At 32.6% G+C, this 20,953-nt stretch overlaps 2 protein-coding genes across 3 annotated transcripts; both read left to right on the forward strand.

Moving 5' to 3' along the window:
• The first annotated feature begins 428 nt into the window (after positions 1-428).
• Positions 429-2,657, forward strand: LOC114165363. Its single transcript, XM_028050008.1, has one exon. It carries the CDS (start codon positions 429-431, stop codon positions 2,655-2,657), a length of 2,229 nt encoding a protein of 742 aa, XP_027905809.1.
• A 7,781-nt stretch (positions 2,658-10,438) lies between these two features.
• On the forward strand, positions 10,439-18,101 carry LOC114167655 (protein NRT1/ PTR FAMILY 5.14-like). 2 transcript variants are annotated; one of them, XM_028052767.1, is made up of 4 exons: positions 10,439-10,582; positions 10,666-10,886; positions 10,966-12,241; positions 17,847-18,101. In XM_028052767.1, the coding sequence occupies exons 1-4, from the start codon at positions 10,474-10,476 to the stop codon at positions 17,984-17,986; spliced, it is 1,746 nt and encodes a 581-aa protein (XP_027908568.1). In that variant the 5' UTR covers positions 10,439-10,473; the 3' UTR covers positions 17,987-18,101. The 2 variants fall into 2 exon arrangements, with proteins under 2 accessions (XP_027908568.1, XP_027908569.1); XM_028052768.1 differs by having other exon boundaries at positions 17,862-18,101.
• The last annotated feature ends 2,852 nt before the right edge of the window (positions 18,102-20,953 follow it).

Genomic DNA, 20,953 nt, shown 5'->3' on the forward strand with positions numbered 1-20,953 from the left:
ATGTAGATTTATTATACTTACAGTGAGCGAAACTTAGTTCCCGTTTGAGATTTAATACAAATGATTAAATTTTTAATCGTTTGTATTAAATCTTGAATTGTCCGATTGGACAGTTTGAAAAAATTATTTTTCATAATTTGCTACAATGTGTACATTGAGGTTTACGCATAAATTTCATAAAATTTCGATTGAGGCTAATTTGTGTTGTTCTCTGGATGTATACTTGATTGTGATCATGATTAATCACTTTCATTTCGTGTGCTTCAGAGACCAATGCGAAATGCTGTCGAAATTTTGTGAAATTTATGATGTTTGACTTATTTGTACATGTGTTAGCAAATTATGAAAAATAATTTTTTCGAATGGGTAGGGCTTCACCTTGTGAGAGTTAAAAGTTTGAGATTGATTGAGTTTTTTACGAACATAGTATGGATCGAAGCTGGATGAATGAGCGTCGCATAAGTGAAGAGTATGAAAAGGGGGTTTCTGAGTTTTTGCAATATGTTAAAGAACACGCAATCTCAAGTAACGGGACATATTTTTGTCCTTGTGTTCGTTGTCTTAATCAAATACGTCATGACTTAGGAACAATGCGTGATCATCTATTCATCTTTGGTATAATGAGAAGTTATACACTTTGGACTTGGCATGGAGAAGTATTAGACAAGCCTACAACGTCACGAGGAACAGATTATGTAGACGACTGGATGAATGATCATTTAGAAGATATGGTACGTGATGTTGGGGAGGAGAATTTTGGAAAAGTTCATTTATATGATTCTCTTAAGTCCGATTCAGAGGAACAATTGTACCCAGGATGCACTAAATTTACGCGACTGTCAGCAACTTTGAAATTATTCAGTTTAAAAGCAAGGCATGGATGGACGGATACAAGTTTCACAGAATTGTTGGAGTTGTTAAAGGAGATGCTTCCAGAAAATAACACGTTACCTATCCGTAATTACGAAGCGAAGAAAGTTTTATGTCCAATGGGTTTGGAATATCAAAAGATACATGCATGCCCAAATGATTGTGTTTTATACAGAGACGAGTTTGCTTCAATGAAGGCGTGTCCAACATGTGGTTTATCGCGGTTTAAAAAGAAAATTGATGGAAATAGTGGCGATGAAGACAAAGATGGTCCACCTGCTAAGGTGATGTGGTACCTTCCTATAATTCCTAGATTCAAACGACTATTTTCCATTAAAGAAGATGCAAAAAACCTGAAATGGCACGTTGGTGGAAGAAAGTGTGATAATCTTCTTCGACACCCAGCTGATTCTCCACAATGGAAGAAGATTGATGAAACATTTCCAGAATTTGGTGCTGAGCCAAGAAACTTAAGACTTGGACTTGCTACAGATGGTATGAATCCTTATGGGAACTTAAGTAGCAAACATAGTTCATGGCCAGTTTTGCTGATGATTTACAATTTATCTCCTTTGTTGTGCATGAATAGGAAATATATGATGTTGTCTATGATGATATCGGGTCCTAGACAACCTGGAAATGACATTGATGTGTACCTAAAGCCGTTGATCGATGATTTGAAACTATTATGGGAAGAAGGTGTCGATGTGTATGATTCATATTCTCAAGAATTGTTTTGTTTGCGTGCAATGTTGTTTTGCACCATAAATGATTTTCCAGCATATGGAAACTTGAGCGGTTACAGTGTTAAAGGTCATTTTGCATGTCCCATTTGTGAAAAAAACACAAGTTATATTCAATTGAAGCACGGTCAGAAAATTGTGTATACAAGACATCAAAAGTTTCTTCCTCGAAATCATCCTTATCGTAGAATGAAAAAAGCATTTAATGGAAGTCCTGAGGATGAAGTTGTAGCGAGACCCCGTAATGGTGAAGAAATATACAACCAAGTGGAAAACATTGACATTGTGTTTGGGAAACATCCAAAGAAAAAGACCACGGAGAAAAGTATTTGGAAGAAACGATCAATCTTCTTTAATCTTCCATATTGGTGTAAACTTGATGTACGACATTGTATAGACGTGATGCACGTTGAAAAAAATGTATGTGATAGCATCATCGGGACTTTACTAAATGTAAAAGGAAATACTAAAGATGGAGTTAAAGCACGACAAGATTTGGCTGAAATAGGCATCCGTTCTGAGTTACATGCACAATCAATTGGAAGACGAACCTACCTGCCTCCAGCTTGTCACACTCTTTCTAGAAAAGAGAAGCAAATTTTTTGTGAGTGTTTAAGAAGTGTGAAGGTTCCGCAAGGTTACTCTTCAAATATTAGTAGCCTTGTTTCTATGCAAGATTTAAAGTTAGTCGGTTTAAAGTCTCACGATTGTCATGTGTTGATGCAACAACTTTTACCAGTAGGTTTTCGAGCCATCTTACCTACTTCTGTCAGAGGTATTCTAACACGTTTGTGTATGTTCTTCAATGCCATATGCAAGAAAGTTATTGACCCTCGAGTGTTAGACGATTTGGAAAATGAGGCCATTAGACTATTGTGTCAATTGGAAATGTATTTTCCACCTTCATTTTTCGATATCATGGTTCATTTGATAGTTCATCTTGTGAGGGAAATTCGATTATGTGGGCCAGTTTTCTTGAGATGGATGTACCCAGTGGAAAGATACATGAAGATCTTAAAGGGATATGTCAAGAATCAGTATTGACCAGAAGCTTCTATTATAGAGCGGTACATTGCAGAAGAAGCCATTGAATTCTGCTCAATTTATATGCCAAGTTATGAACCAATTGGAGTTCCTAAGACTAGACATGAAGGTAAATGTGAAGGTAAGGGTGTGCGTGGAGTGAAGATTCAAAGTGTTAGTAGAAAATTAGTTGATCAAGCCCATTTGTACATCTTAAACAACACTGTAGAGGTCATTCCTTACATAACGCAACACATTGATGAAACGAAATCAGCACATCCACGAATGAGTGAAAAATGGGCACTTAATGAACATAACAAAACATTCTTATCATGGTTTAAGAAAAAGGTTTACGCGACTCCAAATGTTTCTGAAACTCTATTGAGGCTAGCTCGTGGACCGAACAATGATGTCATTACATATGGCGGGTACTACATAAACAATCATTGTTTCTATTCAAAGATGGAAGATGACAAAAGTAAAGTTCAAAATAGTGGAGTTACACTTCAAGATGAATCTGTACATTTTGCCAGTTCTAAGGACAAGAATCCAATTACAGCATCCATGAGTTACTTTGGAATAATACACGAAATATGGGAAGTTGATTATGTGACTTTTAGAGTGCCAGTTTTCAAGTGTAAATGGGTTGATAGTAATTCGGGTGTTAGCACAGATGACTTTGGCTTTACTTTGGTGGATCTTAACAAGATGAGTGATACAAATGAACCATTTATTATGGCTAGTCAAGCAAGACAATTTTTTTATGTCATTGATCCAGCCAATCAGAAATTGTCAGTTGTATTAGAAGGAAGAAACATGCACGTAAATGATGATGAAGATTGTCTAGACATACTTGAGACAACGTCTTTCTCATCAAGAACCATTCAAGACAAAGTTGATGATGTAACTAATGACATCCATGCTATTCGAAGTGATCACAATGAAGGCATATGGGAGAACACAATTTCTTGATAGGTGTTTATTTAATAATATTGTCACATTTATAATTTTTTATTTTTCTTCCTGTTTTAATATAATAGAGGTTAATTGAGTATATTTTCATTGTTAACATTTCCTAATGATATGTTTCAGGTATGACAAGCTCCGGATCAGACCAGGAGGGACCTGATAGATCTGTGACTCGGTTGCCGGATGTTACAAACCGACGAGAGAGGATACCGGTCCACATTGATCCTCGATCGGGTGAACCCAGTGGCCCTTGGGAAAAAAAGTACCGTAGCTACATAGGAATGTTGGTCAAAACGAAAGTTTCTATTGCAATTGCATGTTGGGATGACGTCGCGGAGGTCGAGAAGAACCTCCTATGGCAGGATCTTGTGGTATGTTTACTTAAACCAACTATAGTATTTTTTTATGTTACTGTTAACATAACATATTTTATGTTTTAAACAGCACAAATTTGAGATTACTCCGAACACTGAGCGAATTAGAAAGAAAGTCTTATCTCACATAGCCACCAGATGGAGGGACTTCAAGGCAAGGCTCACACGTTTATATGTGTTTGGAGATAGACAACATGACACTCCTTGTGAGAAGTACAAAATCTCGGAGGAGGAGTGGATGCAATTTCGTGCATGTAGAGAGTCTGGAGACTGGCAGGTTTGTTTGTTAAATTTGTTTATAGTGACACTAGTCATACATTTCTGTATTCAAACTATTAAATAATGTTATGTGTGACAGGAAAAAAGGACAGCAGCCCAACAAAGACAAAGGCTTAATGATACACCACATGTACTCTCTCGAGGTGGTTATGCATTATTGGAGAAAAAATTGAAAAAGTCTCATGCACAGTCTCTGGGACTTGAGTCCCCTGACCTAGTGGATGCAATTCCTAGGTACGAGATGTGGAAGGCTGCTCGGACTAAGTCCGATGGGCAAATGACATCACAATCAGCTCAAATCATATCTCAAAAAATAGTAAGTACAAACCTTATTTGACTATCATAGTTCATATGTTTCTCCTTTTGATTAAACTTTCTTTTATGGTGTAGGATGAATTAATTGAGCAAGAGACTCAGGGTTCGTTTGTTGGCCATGGTTGGGACGATATACTCACAACGACAATTGGAAGGCCAGAGCACCCAGGACGTGTGCGTGGTGTTGGAGGTGCCATTGGTCTTCGAGATTACTTTGGTCCTCCACAAAGAAGTAATGAATCGTTGAGTCAAGAGGCCTTGAGGAAGATGGAGCAACAAATGGAGGAAAGATTCAACTAACGCATGGGAATTATGGAGCAACGTTTTATGGAACAACTTCAACAGCAACAACAAATACCAAGAACACTTGAACAAAAGCTTCAAACATGCAGCAATAGAACATGGAATTACCCACTCAAGCTCCAACAGGACAACGTGTGAGTACAAAAGGCTCATGCTCTGGTGTAGATCATACTGACTACACAAGTCAGTATGAGCTATTGGTTGATGAAGACCCCCCGCGCGTAGTGGCCATAGGACGACAACTTCAGGGTGGGGAGACTATCCATGGTGTTCCTCTATTGCCCCATCATGCGCGTGTGATGATTGATGAAGTTCGAGATCCCCATGCCCAAGTGCCTGTGCCAACTTCAGAAATCCAATTTGTTGGGGAAGCTTTAGGCACATTTATTGCTTGGCCTAAAGCATTGATCATGCCATACTTTAGCCCACCAAAGGTATTATGACATCATGTTTTTAGTAGTTCAATCTTACAATTTATAAAACTTTTAACGTCAAACCTTTCTAAATCTTTATTTCAGTCCACTCGTCCTGAAAAACAGTCGATCCGACGTCCACGTGTTATACGTGAAGATGATGAAATGGCAGAAGCAGAAGATGATCCTCTAGGAAAGCTGCTTCTGAAATTACACAAGTTGAAAAGAGGACCGGTAGAGCTAGAGTGGGAGTTAAGAGTATTTGGCCTCCATTGTCATGTCCCATTGTACATAAACCTGAATGATGCACTAGAGATCATTACAGGAGACAAGATGTTAAATATTTCAGTCATACAACTATGGTGCATGTAAGATTTTTTTTATTGTATTTCATATTTAAAACAAGGAATTGGTACCTTTTAATATTATACCCAACTGTCTTCTTGTAGGTACATGGACAAAGTCATTGTGGACCAAGGTCGATCTTCCGTCTATGGATTCATTGAACCTCAAACAATTCAACCTTCGGGAAACTCACTTGACCAAATCAAACTTTATTTGCAAACATGGATGGTTGAGTCAAATAGAGAGATCTACTTTGCACCATACATTGATTCGTAAGTGTTTTTGCTAATAATATTTTGTGAAGTATTATTAATTATTTTGGCTAAGTACTTGTGATTGATGGTAGGTATCATTGGCAACTTTGTCTCATCATTCCAAGACAATGCCTAGTTGTATGGTTTTGTTCATGCCATAGGAAGATTCCACCAGCTTTTAAAAACATGTTACAAGAGTAAGTATTTTTTTTTCAATCCTAACTTATGTATCTACTTAGTTATAAAAACTTACAAATGTTTTATGTTTCCAAAATTTCATTAGAATTGTGGGTAAGCCTAGAGGCCACAACTTAAAGTCATATATCCAAAGGTTAGAACTCATTCATTTTAAAGTTATTAATTTCTGTATGTCAACTTATGACTTTGATGTGTTTATTTTATTTGTAATGTTCAGTGTAACAAGCAAGAAGATTCATGGGAATGTGGATATTATGTCATGTCTTGGATAAGAACAATCATTCGAGCTGCAGTTAAAGATGAATGGATAGAGGTAATTATATATATCTTTCACATATTATAAATCATATCAAACTTTAAAGAATGATATTCATACATAATGAAATTGTATTACTTTTTCAGCGATTCAAGAATCCATCACCTCTGCCAGATGACATTATCCACACACTAAGATAGGAATGGGCGACATATCTATTGGAGAGATGGAGTTGATACCACATGAATTAGAACTCCTTTCAAAAACTTTATTGTACAAGAATTTCATGTTGAAATTTTTAGTTTGTTGTTATTTATATTAGTTTATAATATATGTTGAAACTTAAGTTCTATTATATATAACTGTAACTCCAGAATTGTGCTGAAAGTATTATGAAATTGTTCTGATAATTTTCTGATTTTCAGGTGTATGGATGTTGTAAAGACAGTCAATTTTTTTTTAAAAAAATGGAGCAGTTTGACGTCTGGTGTGCCCTGACAGACATTATTTAACGTCTGATCGTACTAGGGCCGACGTTATTTAACGTCTGACGGGCTCTGACAGACGTTAAACTGCTCAGGTTTTTCCCTCATTTTAGCGCGAAAATTGACGTCTGTGTTACTAGCCCCGACGTTGGATAACGTCGGACTCCTAAAAGACCAACGTCAAGTGACGTCTGCTATTTTTCCGACGTTATTTTGACGTCATGCGATACGACGTCGGTGTTTGGGTAGACGTCAAAGGTCGAAAATGTCGGACGTTAAAAGGCTTTTTTGTGTTAGTGTTCTTAGGTATACTTGTGTCTTATTACGCGATGGAACACTATTAACTATTTTATTACACGCGACAATTGATTCACCTACAACAATCTTTCCCTTAGCAATTGTCCTACTATTTAAGAATCCCACTTGGATTGTGACTTGACTCACCTGGACCACTAGGTCGAAAGTTATAACTATTAGTCAGGGTGCAACTCTTTTTATTTAAGAGTGTATTAGCCCAAACGTCACAATTCGATTGTGACCCGACCCACTTGGCCTCTGTCACGGACAATTGATGTCACACTGCAACAATAAATACAAGCTTGAAGTGTCTTTGACTCGAAATCAAAAAACGTGAGAGAGTTATCTATGTGTTCTCTATTAGTAAAGTGATTCTCGGGCAAAATGTTTTTCCAACAGTTGCTAATAAAATAATTTGTTTGATCAAAAATATTATTCTAAAATACACTGCTTATTCAAAGCTATTTTCTTTTACTTTGGTTTCTCATTTCTCCTTCGTGACTAATGTAAATATGAAATATTTTGTTAACTAATTAGTTCGCAGTTGGATTTCGTTTCCCCTCTTTCTTTGTTTCTTTGATGACTACTATAACAGTGAAAATTTTGGTCACTGAATAGCAGCTTCATTAATGCTCTATGTATCCTTCGTTGACGGGTCTCCCTATTACGAATTTTCCCCAACAATTTAACCTTGTACGTCTGTCGGGTAAGGCTGTTCGAATTTATTATTTCATTTAAGAAATAAGTACAAAGTAGAGGGGCAGTTATGATCAACCCAATAGTACTTTTTCTCAACATCTACCAAGAAGTAACTACGAACACGACAAACCTCGTCATGAAAAACAAAAAATTATTTAGACTTTCTTTGAATCCTTAAAATAGAAATTTCTTATTAAAAAAACTTAAAATAAATGCAAAACAAAAGACTTTAAATCATGTATAAAAAAGTTATTAAGAAACAATTAAATTAGAGATAAAAACTATTAGCCATTATATTTATTAAGGTAGAGACCGGTTTATAAACCAAAAATTACTAGTATCTAAAATATATATATTATTGATAAAAAATTATAATTGATTTATGAATTAGAATACAAATTAGTCTCTGATATCACTTATCAAGGTTTTACATCTTACTATATATTATTCATTCTAAATTATAGACTAATTAGCATCAATGATGGATAGTAAGTAGTTAAACATTTTAATAGTTAATGTTAAATACCAATTAATACTCTAATTCATAAATCAATTATAAATTTTTATTAATAATAGAAAATATTTTAGATACCAATAATTGTTAATTTATAAAATGGTCTCTAATTAATAAAAGGTTAAAATACCTTTTTGGTCTCAATTTTCGTCAAGTTTTTTCAAATAAGTCCTAATTTTGGTTTTGTGTTCAAATAGGTCCCAATTTTCGTCAATTTTGTTCAATTGGGCCCTTTTTTGCTAATACTATTTAAATCATTAACAAACAGTGACTACCACATGTCACTTCGTGGTTTTTTTGAATTTTTTTTATTTTTTTAAATTTTTTTTAAATGTCCATGTGTCAACCTATTAGCGTGTCAAGTGTCAAAGTCAATGTTCTAAATTCAATTTGGTCCCTATATTTATTATTTTTTTTTCAATTAGGTCCCAATTTTTGTTAACATTAACCAATTTGGTCCCTCTCCAAATTAAAACCAAATTTAATTTTTATATTAACATTCACATTTTTTATTAAATATTTTTATATAATATATTAAAAATTAAATTTGGTCACATCTTCGATAGGGACCAAATTGGTTAATGTTAACAAAAATTGGGACCTAATTTAACAAAAATAACAAATATAGGGACCAAATTGAATATAGAATATTGACTTTGACACGTGGCACACTACTGGGTTGACACGTGAACATTTAAAAAAAATTCAAAAAAATAATAAAATAAAAAATTCAAAAAAACCATGAAGTGACACGTGGCACGCTCCTGGGTTGACATGTGTACATTTAAAAAAATATTAAAAAAGTTTAAAAAAAATAAAAATAAAAATAAATAAAAATAAAAAAATTCAAAAAAACCACGAAGTGACACGTGGCAGTCATTGTTCATGGTCGTTAATGATTTAAACGATGTTAGCAAAAAGGGATCCAATTTAACAAAATTGACGAAAATTGGGACATATTTGAACACAAAACCAAAATTAGGACTTATTTGAAAAAACTTGACAAAAATTGGGACCAAAAAGGTATTTTAATCTTAATAAAATGACTAATTATTTTTTATCTCTAAATTTACCTATATTTTAATGAGTTTTTTGTGGTGTTATTTTTCGGTCATGACTATTGTTGGGCATCACTAAAAGAAGTGAAGTCTTTACTAAAAGAGTAATAGAATAGGCTTCGATTACTTTACAAATATTGTCTCAATAATTTAAAAAATGTCAATGCTATTTTTAAAATGATTTTTTGAGTGTCAGACTATAGGTTTCAATTTTACAAAGAATCGAAACCTATACATTTGCTTAGTGTTTATTTCTAAAATTTTACATACACACACCTAGGGATCCATTGCATAAACTTGCCAAAAAAAACATGATTTTAACATTAATTAAGCAAAAACAAATAATATTGAGCTTCCCTAATAACCAAAGTTTTTTTTGACAAAAACGCAATGCATCCTTACTACACATTCATCAAGCAAAAATTCAAAATTTTATTTTGACACTTCAATAAAAAAAAAAACATGTTTTGATCATCACACTACACGAAAATCATTAAATAACAACCAAATTTAAAATCCAAAATATTGACTAAGTTAGATATCATGGTATAAAATAAAAATTATTGGTATCTAAAAATATATCTAGAATAAAAAATTATAATTGATTTGTAAATCATAATCTAAATTAGTCTTTGACATTAGTTACATAAATTTTAATTATATACTATTATTAATTCTAAGTTGGACTCTAATTTTAAATTAGAGATTAATTTAGACACTAATTTATTAATAATTAAAAGGCAAGTAGGCATAATTTTGTTTGAAGAAAAAGGCCAGCAAAACGAAAGAAAAGAGTGTATAAGTTTTTAAATTAGATCATTTTATAATTTTTTAAGTAAAATAAGTCTTTTAAATTAAATATTTAATAAAACATTTTATTTTTTATTTAAAATCTCTATTTAATCTTATTTATTTATTTTCTTTTCCAGGTGTAAAAAGTTTTAAAGACTATCTATGTGTTTTTTTTTTCTCTGAAAACTTGAGCTAAAAGCTTATTTATTCTGTTATTAGCTTTGTCGTGTAACTTGTTTCGTGGTCTGATCACTGATTGTTCAATTCCCGTCAAACTTTGATATCCATGGCGCAGCTAGAAAACGGTTCAGAAATAAACTTCTCATTTGCTGGAATGAAGAATTTAGTTAACCGACTCCCTTCACCGTTCAACCTTAAGACCATACCCGTCATTGGTAATCATTAAAGTATGCAACTAATTGTGTTATTTATAGGAAGTAAAATTTAAATGAACTCTTTCACCTTGAACTGTTTTCAGCTTTGATTGCATGCTACACCGTTATGGAGTTGTTGGTGGTGTCTACTTTGGTGGATTACTTGTCGGATTCAGGGAAGGTGAAGGATCTACGAATAACTGCTGCTTTAAACAATCTACAAGATAGTCTATCGTCTCTCCTTTTCATTTTTGTTTCTCTGATCTCAGAAGCATATACGGGTCCTTTCAATATGATCACCGTTTGCTCTGCAGCTTCCATCCAGGTAACATACATATATATAAATTTTTATGCCAACCTTGAAGTCAACTTGACAAAACAAAAAACTCTCATTCTGATGGCAGGGTTTGATGCTACTATGGATATCAGCTTCTTCAGCATTCCGTGCAGTCTATGCAGCCATGTTGTTCCTTGCACTAGGGAAAAGTGGTCAAAAGCTTTTAGAAAATTTTCTAGAACATCAGGAGGAAGCGACACTTATTGAAGCAACAAAAAAATGCGAAATAGAATATGGAAGCACAATAAAGAAAAATGAGGAACTATTGTTTTTTGTTGGATTCCTGGCAATAGTATTTACAAGTTTTTTCATTGAATCTTACGAGGAACTATTCAGATATTTAGCAGTTTCCATGGGAGGGGGTTATCTTCTATTCCTCTTTGGAAGTACGAAGTATAGGCACGAAAAAGTAGCTGTTGAAAGCAATCTAGGGAGGATCTTCAGAATCTGCAAAGCAACTTGTGGGAGAAAAAAGTCAGATTTTCCAGCCTCTATAATTCAACAACAAGATTCAAGACATCTTGAAGTAAGTCCCGACACGCAAGAAGGGGATGGGAGAGTTTGCACGGTAAAGGACGTGAGGGATGTGAAGAGCCTTGTTCCTATGTTCCGCCTCTGCTTTGCCTTCTTTGCTTACAGTTTACTCGTGGCTACTGGGAACACATATTTTGTTGCACAAGCTAGCACCATGCTAACAACCAAAGGTTTTGATATCTCTAAACTCTTTTTGATCAAAACCGGCGTGGGAAAAGTGTCGCAATTCATCTGCTTTTTGATCATGGCATGCTTGCGTTGTATGAGAACTACAGATTTTACGTCGAAAAGATTTGCAGTCGGGACTTCGATTATAAGGATTGTTTTTGGCATGTTCTGTGCCGTAATTTGCTGCTTGGTAGCACGGAAAGTGGAGTTTCAGAGATTGTCTTTGCCTGTGATGATAGATGAGAATAACGGAGAACGGATACGTCCAGTAAGAATCACAGCCTTAGTTCCGCAGTTTATACTTTTGGGAATGACGGAGGCACTTGTTGAGGGCGGTTTAGAGAGTTTATTTCTTGCCCACGTCGCAAAATCAATGCAGAGTTTTGTGGATTCCTATAGTGAATTGGTGCATAGTATTGGCAAACTCTTCCTTATTCCACTCGTCTTAACTTTCGGTGGCAGCTGGTTCAAGGAGAGTATAGACACTACCCATTTAGACAGGTTCTATCTGATGTTGGGAATATTGAACGCAGCCTTCCTCCTTGTTTTTATATACTCCTCCTTCAAATACTCATACAAGGGGATATGTTATGAGGATGACGATGATCATCAACCTGATACAGAGGCTTTCAATGAACAAGGTAAATATATATAGTCTTTTCATTCTTTTCGATCTTTTTTATTTCATATTTGGTTTAAAGTTTGGGTGCATTTAAGTAGAAAGTTCAAATGTCTAGGCTATGAACTATCTTTCTCTTTATAATCAGGGTTACACATTAACAATAACTTAAATCTCTATACATATGTTTAAGACATGAAATATTGGCAAAATATTTTTATCTTTTCTTTTTAAACATTAACAATTTTTTCTTTTATATGTATGATTATAGGAAATCTTTTTAATCTATCTACTACCATAAATCGATCTCAAGGTGACTTTAAGAGACATAAGGCTTTGAACTCCACTTTCCCTAAATTCAATTATGATCGGCGAATATCGTATGGGATCACAAATCTCTTAGCTTAGTATCTCGTAGCTCTCTAAAACTCCGATATTACATAGTACTCCAATCTTGAGTTGATTTAGGCATAAAGGAACTATGTTAGACATTTACTACAATAAAAATTATTCATTAGCAACTAATTTTAGTAATTAAAGTGGTTAGTGATTGTAGAGACTAATATAGATATCAATTTATAAAATAAAAATTTATTGGTTACTAAAATAGTCATTATTATAAATAAAAAATTATAAATAGTCTCTAAATTGGTTTCGGTAAAACCTAACTCTTCCTCTCATTGAAAGATAAGGGTGCCTTTTTCAAACTAGGGGTGTTAAGAGCACTCCATGCCTTGGGCCATGCATCCCATCCAACTATCATGAAGCAACCCAAATAGTGACAAGATGGCAAAATAAAATTATAAAGTAGTTGTACCATAGTTTATTGTAAAAAACTATAGAAAAATTTTAAAAAGAAAAAGTTAAATTTGGGTTCGGGAGTCAATTATATGTGAGAAAGGCATCAAAACCCCGCAACTCTTTCCTTAAGAATTATCAAGTAGATTTAAGACTAGACATGAAAAAAAAATTTAATTATTACACAAATCCAAGAATTGACATAATTAATAATCTTTTAAAATTTATTATAAGAATTTCAATTATCAACTTGATTAACTTTAGACTGAGGAAAGAATTTTTGAAGAAATTTTTGGACATCTCATTCAGTCATGCTATTTTCAAGGAAAGAGTGCAATACCTTTGCACTTCCTACCGAAGAAAAAGGAAACAAACTCAAGCAAATAGCATTGTCAAGTACCTAGTTTATTTTCACCATGTTTAAAATTTCTAGGAACGTGGCCAAGTAATTATATGGGTTTTCATATGATAACCCATGAAATTGTATGTTCTGCACCAAATGTATAAGGGCAGGCTTCATCTCAATGTTTGTTGTAGCTATGTTGGCCTGGCTATGTTGATGAAATTGAGTGGGCTTGTGAAAGTGGCATAATCTCCCAAAGTATGTTGTTCTTCAACCATATCCACCTTTTCTTCCTGATTTATTGGTTGCTTATGTGCGTGATCAAATAAATTAGTTGTACTTTCTGCGGTTGTAGAGGAAGCTTCAAGTGCTTTGTGGATTAGCCTTCTTCTGATATTGTTATTTCTTCGAGTTGTTCTTTTAGTCTACAAATCGTAGAGTAATTGATCAGCCAAAACACTGGTCTCATGTACAGTAAAGGAAACTAGAAGGAACACATTAAACAGTGTAGAACAATAAAGATAGATTTTTTCCTAATTTTCTATTTCTTGAAATAAATAATAAAAAAATCTAAATCAGTAAACAAACACAATTAACTAAACCAACTTTAATCCGCCGCAACGGCTCCAAAAACTTGTTACGTGATTGGAAAGTGTACCAAATTGCATAAGTAATAGAGTGGACAAGTCTAGATATAGTTCCATTGGAGACTAATGTAATTTAAATTTAATGGATTGTTTACAAATAATTTAACAAAGAACAAAACATTTTGGGTTTAGATTAAAAATTAAACTTAGAAATAAATGTAAAGAATAAATAGAAATTGGCACAATGAAAATAAATAGCTTGATTTAGAAAAATATGTGATAAAAGCTTCATTGGGATTGGATTTCATGAATCTATTCCAATTAAAAACAACAAACAATATATTTCTAATCCCTGACTCTAGCATTCACGCCACTATGTAACAAGCCCTAATGTCTTAGCAATAAGTCTAAACTTTAATAAGAACTAATGTCTTAGACCTTTTCTTATTAGGAGTTTGCATTAAGCCCTCAATTCAGATGTTAATAATGACCAATGATATACTTTATGTCTAGATACACAATCATTTAGTTGTTTATTCTAGGGTTCTAAAATCGTGTCCAATGATTAGATACCAACAAATATGGAATCAATAATTATCATGCAATTAAATCAAGAACAAAACATAAGAGTATGAAAATAAATATATTGAATGAAGAATTCATGGATAATTAAGAATACATTACACCCAACCCCATGAATGAGGGAGTCAGATACTCCTAAACATACTAAACATTGCACTGATGATGAAATTAATTGCATCCAGTCTTCGGAATGCCCTTATACTGTCAAAAGTAGTTAGATCAAGTTTCTTTCTCTCTAAGTGTGTGTTTTTGACCTATGTTAGGCCCTCAATTTATATACTTTCATAATTGGATTTGGACTTAATTTAGTACTTGAATAAATTGAACAATTTAGTACTTAATCCATATATATATATATATATATATATATATATATATATATATATATATTAATTAGTGGATATTCCATATCTTTGAATTATTTTTCAATTATTCTGACCTGTAATTTGAGTAACCAACTTTGATAATCTATTGATAATTTTTTCAAATCTATGAGATTTTCACTTATTTACAAAATATAATCCACACATTTATCTTTTTCACTTTTATTGAATAAAACTTAAAATATCAAATAAAATCAAAAAATAAAATAACAACTAAACATAAAAATAAAATTAAATAAAAACATGATAATGTCAATTATTAGTCTTCCTTCTAGTAATACTTTTAGTAAACCACCAAAGAAGAGCCTATCCATCCTTATGATGAGTGACTCATCAGTCTTGGTCACTAGATAAAAGTGTTGGTAAAAGAAAAGATGCTTTTTCATCCCATGGTGTGTTTGTAAACTCATTAATGCACTTCTTTAATGAGTTTGGAGAGCGTTCAACAACAAAACAATAATACACACTCAAACAATTTTAGTCTTAACACATACTAGGGGGAATTTTGACGAGAAAACTTTAACATTCTGAAGCTTGTTCCCAGAACATATATAGCTGATCTTAGTTGTTTTAAGAACAACCCCCAATCGAGATGAGTCACACTTTGACATTTTGTTGGCAAACCAATCTTAGTTATTCTATGATCAACCTTTAACTAAGTTGAGTGATAATTTATAATAGAAAAATCTTAGTTGTTCTAAGGTCAAGCTTTAATGGAGTTGAGTAGTAAGTTTTTGTAAATTGATCTTAGTTGTTTTAAGATTAACCTCAGTTGAGTTGAGTGATAATTTATAATAAAATGATATTAGTTGTTCTTGGTCTCTATTTATGTTAAATTATGTTAAATGATATTAGTTTTTATGAGATTAGTCCGTAGCCATACTAGTTTTGATTTTGTTTTAGTTAAACAATGAACACCGTTGAGGCTTACTAAATTAATTGAGCTTGACCTGGCATTAGACCCAAAAATAACAAATAAAATTTCAAGAACATGAATGAGCGTGCATAATACCATTTAAATTAATTTATATGAATTAAGATGAAAACTAAAGTGAACCATTGTTAGTTAGAGCGGTGTTATAAGTTGGAGGTCATGTGCGTCATTCTTATATATTTATGATGTTTAATGTGTATGGATGTGATAGGCCAATGTTGAGTGTTTTAGTTTTAAGTGGTTTGGAGCATGAAGTCAGAACAATTAATAGGCCGATTAATGTGAAAAAAATGGCCGAATTCAGATTTTTATTTTATGTTATTCTTATTTTGTTTTAATTGATTTGATGGATACATATTTTAGATTTTTTATTATCAAAATCTAAAAAAATATCCAATATATATCTAATCTATATCCAATTAAATGGATTGAACCTAAGATCAAAAATATAGAGTTAAATTTGAGTCAATCAATTTAAATGAACGTAAAATAATATAAATTTAGATAATTAAGAATTAAATTTGACAATTTGTATTTTTATTTACCCCTATTCAAAACCATTAATTCATTGTAGAAAAATTAGACTTTACAAATTCTTTAGCAAAAGGTAGTAATTCTGAAATACCTTTTTACGTTACAGTGATATATTAGAAATTCATTTCACGACAAGAATAAAAAGGCCTGGTTTTTTGAAAGTATTGTATAAACTAATTTGGCTTATCCAGTAGGAACATGGCATACCGACCTTTCTTGTCTTACTAACAACTAACCGTGGTAGATATTGTTCAAAAGTTTTGCTAGGACAAAAATAATATAATTATTTAATTATTTGATAAGATTATTAGTCTACTATTTTAAAAAATGACTCTTCTATCAAATAATTGGATTGTTAGATTTGATCATTAATATAATATTTTAAAAGATGTGAAGGTGAAGAAGTATAATTGGTGTTGTTTTCATCTTCATGTTTAGCTTTCCTTTTATCACTTTTACAAAATGAATTTATTATTTTATTCTTCGTCGATATACTTTTTTTAATATATTAAAAAATAATTTATCATAATTTAATAAAATATTAAGAGACATAATTATTAGAAAGAAAAAAATATTATAATTAAGTCACAATTAAAAATTAGTTATAAAAAAACATATAATACATCATTTTTTTCTATAATCATAGAAAATGAGTATACAAAAGGCTGATGAGATAAAAAATAATTTTAAAAACTATTAAACTAATATTTTATCATCAAATGAGACGAGAGAGAATTATATATTTTTTTTTCCGAGAAATAAAGTAAACAAATGAGAAATGAGAGCAAAAATAATGAATATGTGTCTAATTTCAATCTTTTCTTCAAAAACAAAAAATAAATAAACATGAAAGCGAGAGATGAATACAATTTTGTGAAAAAAATTAAAAAGACAATGTGAGAAGAAAATAAAAATATCTTAATAAATGTTTAGTTTAATTATTTTTTTGTTTGTTGTTACTATTTTTAAAAAATGTCAAGTTGGTCATTCAATTTTTTTAGTCTCGATTTAGTTCCAATGTTTGAATCACAATTTGATATTTTTAGACAAGAATAAAGACTAAAAGAATAATTATACCTAACTATTTTATTTTTTATTATATTTAATTTTATGTTTTATTATTTATTAACATGTTGTATTTTATAAAAATAAATAAATAACAAAATTTAATTTGGATCAATTTTCAAATTATACTATTTATAATTTTAAAAATTTCAAATATATATAATTTTAAAAAAATCAAAAAATTGGGGCGGCCATGACCCCTCCCTACTCCTGCTATGCTCCGCCGCTGCCTACTAATATAATTTGGCTATAAATGTTAGTTATTGGTAAATATTGAGTGCTAAAAAAATGTAGATTTTTGTTGCTGGATTAATTTACATCAATTTCCTTATCATTTTGAAAAATAATAGTTATCATATTTCTTTTCTTTTTTTTTTTTTGGCAAACGATCAATGAAAAAGGTAATGTTGAAGCAGATGTTGAAAAACACAGTGAAGACGAAGTTGAAGCAAATGTTGAAGAAAACGATCAAGACCAAGTTGGAGCAAATGTTGAAGAAAATAAAGTTCAAGTTGAAGCAATTGTTGAAGAACTAGTTTAAGATAACGAAAAGGAACAAATTTTTGAAGAAATTTTGAAGAACAAGATGAAGAAAACCATCATGTGGTACTATTTTGTATTCTGAATCTCTGTTTGATTTTCGATATCTTCATTGATGATGCATCCTGGCTACTTGTTATTATTAGTCATGAGCTCCTTTTTAACTCATATAATTAACTTCTTTGAACATGTACATTGCATTAGCTTGGTTATTTTCTGATATGAGGTCAGATACCAAAATGGTGGAGCTCTTGGTGCGGAATGGATGAAAGCTCCATGAAGTAGACGTGATCCATGGAAGGGAGTGGAAGCAAGTGTTTAAGGCTCTTGCTAAGCATTGGTTTGGACTAAGGTGTTTGAAGGTTTAGCTTAAGAGAAAGCTAAGGGAAGGTGGCTAGAGGACATGATTCAATCCTCTAGCAAAGGAGACTCTCAAATGCAATAGGGTGGAGTACTCTCAACACTATGCTTTTATTGCAAAATTCAAGAGTGTCTATAAATGAGTGAAATTTTGGCTTTTATATGAAGCCATTTACACATGAGAAAGGAGAGCCATTGGATGGAGTGGACCTTGATCTTGGCCCTTAGATCAAGCTTGGAGAAGGAGGCTTGATCTTGGCCATTGGATGATGCCTTGGAAAAAGAGGAAGCATTCCTAACCCTTGGATGCTTTGGATCCATGAGGTGTAGGAAGAAGTGTTGACTTCCACTTAGTCCACCTTGGCTCTTTTGATAGCTCATGGCCAAATCTCCTATTGGGCTTAGTCAAGTCCAATTTTATCAATTGAACTACTCATTGTTTGACTTATTATTCTAGAAAGCAAAGCCTAAACAATAGGCCAATATTATTGCTATTCTATTGCTCTTTGAGACACCTCTTCAAATCTTCACATCTTCTTTGGCCCATGTGAAGAGTATGAGAAGCCCATGTGGGTTTGGGCCATCTTGAATGAAGCCCAATTTGATCTTTTTTTAGCATGCCCCTTGTTATTGGGCCTCTTGATGGGCTTGGGCTTGAAGGTGCATGTGGGCCATGTATTGGGCCTTGAGCATGATTTGGGCCTAGGCGTTAACCCAAGCTATAAGCCTTGTTGGGATCACATCATTTTCTCTATAATGATAATGGATGTGTTTTTACCTAACTAACTTGCTACTCATTTGGTGTTATTTTTTAACAATAAGATTTATGAAAAGAAATTGAGATTTTAGCTTTATACTTTAGTTATTTTGTCTATCAGGAGGATGGACGCGTGCTCGTGTCCAATTATATTACAACTTCGGTATATTTTTTATAATTAAAATCATTTGCCTCATTCTTTGTGTTTTCTCTTGTTATACTACAATTATTTTTGGACACATCAATTCATATAAAATATAACAAAATATAATGAAATTAATGATGTGCACACTAACACTGATTCTATTTCTTATTTCTTTAAATTGCCTTTTGGGTAATTATTGTAATTATCTGTCTCACCACTAACTGCCCCAATTGTCTCCACGTATGCTTTCTTTATTTGACTTTTTTTTCGTGGTTCAACTTAGAGTAGCTTTCCCTACTTAGGCATGTCTTCTCTCATCTTCTACTAAAAATTTATTAAATATAATCTAATTTAAAGGAAAAAAATTAATCATTGTACCATAATGGTCGGATTGATCGCTATGAACCAATGGCTAAACTAGCTGCTATGTTGTAATAGTCGGATTGGACCGCTAACTTAGTAAAATTGCTAACTCTAAAGGCCGCTAACTAATAAATACTCATCGAACTTGAAAGAATACTACACGGTGAAACAAAATCTACATAATGTTCGCTAACTGCACGACCTTCTCGTAACCAGTGATGTCGCCCACCCTAACTTGGAATAAAACAGTTAAAACATTAGGACAAAGTATTGAACTTGAAGCCTAGGCCTAACTAAGCCCATACGGGCCGAATAAAGGACTAGACCATTAAAGAAATAATCAAGGCCCAACCCATAACCTAAACCGAGAAAAAAATGATTAATCTTCTATAAATAAGAGTGAACCTCAACAATTAAATGTACGCATTTCATTAATGCAAGAATTAAGATTTGACTTCGAGAGTTATTACTGACTTAATTGTTGGAGCCCTTTCTACATGTAATTCTCAAATGCTCCACCAAGCGTCAAGGGATGAAGACATGACAAATAGGGTCGAAGAGCATCCATTTGAGAGGTTGAAAGATTATGGTAAGATGAGATTTGAGTCCCTTAATAATCTGTTATTGTCTCTACAAGAACAATCATTATTTTAGCTAAATTAAAACTATATTATAAACTAAAAATTACGACCATTCAAAATAATACTTATCATTAATAAAGACTATTTTTTTTACCGGAATTTAGAGCGTTGACCTTTGGATAGGTAACAAGTGTTGGGAAAAATACATCATCAATTAAGAACATTATTGTCTTTACTCCTAAAAGAATCACCCTATTAATAGAGAAATAAGATTAACATAGAGAACACAATAATATAATGTGGAAATTCCAAATATGGAGAAAAACCACGACCACACTATGTACAAATTTGTACAACACCCAAAAAACACTCTCAACCCTTTGGCCCCAAGTACACCCACACTTTCCAGAGCAAGAATTTAGCTACACCTCACAACCCTCTATTGCAAGAGAATAAGAAAAGTCAAACACTAACTCAAAGTGTCTTTGACTTGGAGCAAGAAACATCATGGACTTAGAACCCATTATATAGTCACTAACACCCACTCCCTATGTTATCCAAGGCAATGTAGGACTTTTCAAGACATATTATTTTCATCAGTCCAACAACAAGATCCAAGTCGTGACTTGAATGTTGTTGATGGTAGGAAGTGAATTTACTATTGCTCCTCCAAATGGGGGAGATCCACTTGCAAAAAACTCTCTAGAGCTTAGGATCTATAAGTATAGTAATGAGTATATCCTGGTCAAATACTATGTGTAT

The sequence above is a fragment of the Vigna unguiculata genome, chromosome 10, assembly GCF_004118075.2.
Source record: "Vigna unguiculata cultivar IT97K-499-35 chromosome 10, ASM411807v1, whole genome shotgun sequence".
Classification (NCBI taxonomy): Eukaryota; Viridiplantae; Streptophyta; class Magnoliopsida; order Fabales; family Fabaceae; genus Vigna; species Vigna unguiculata.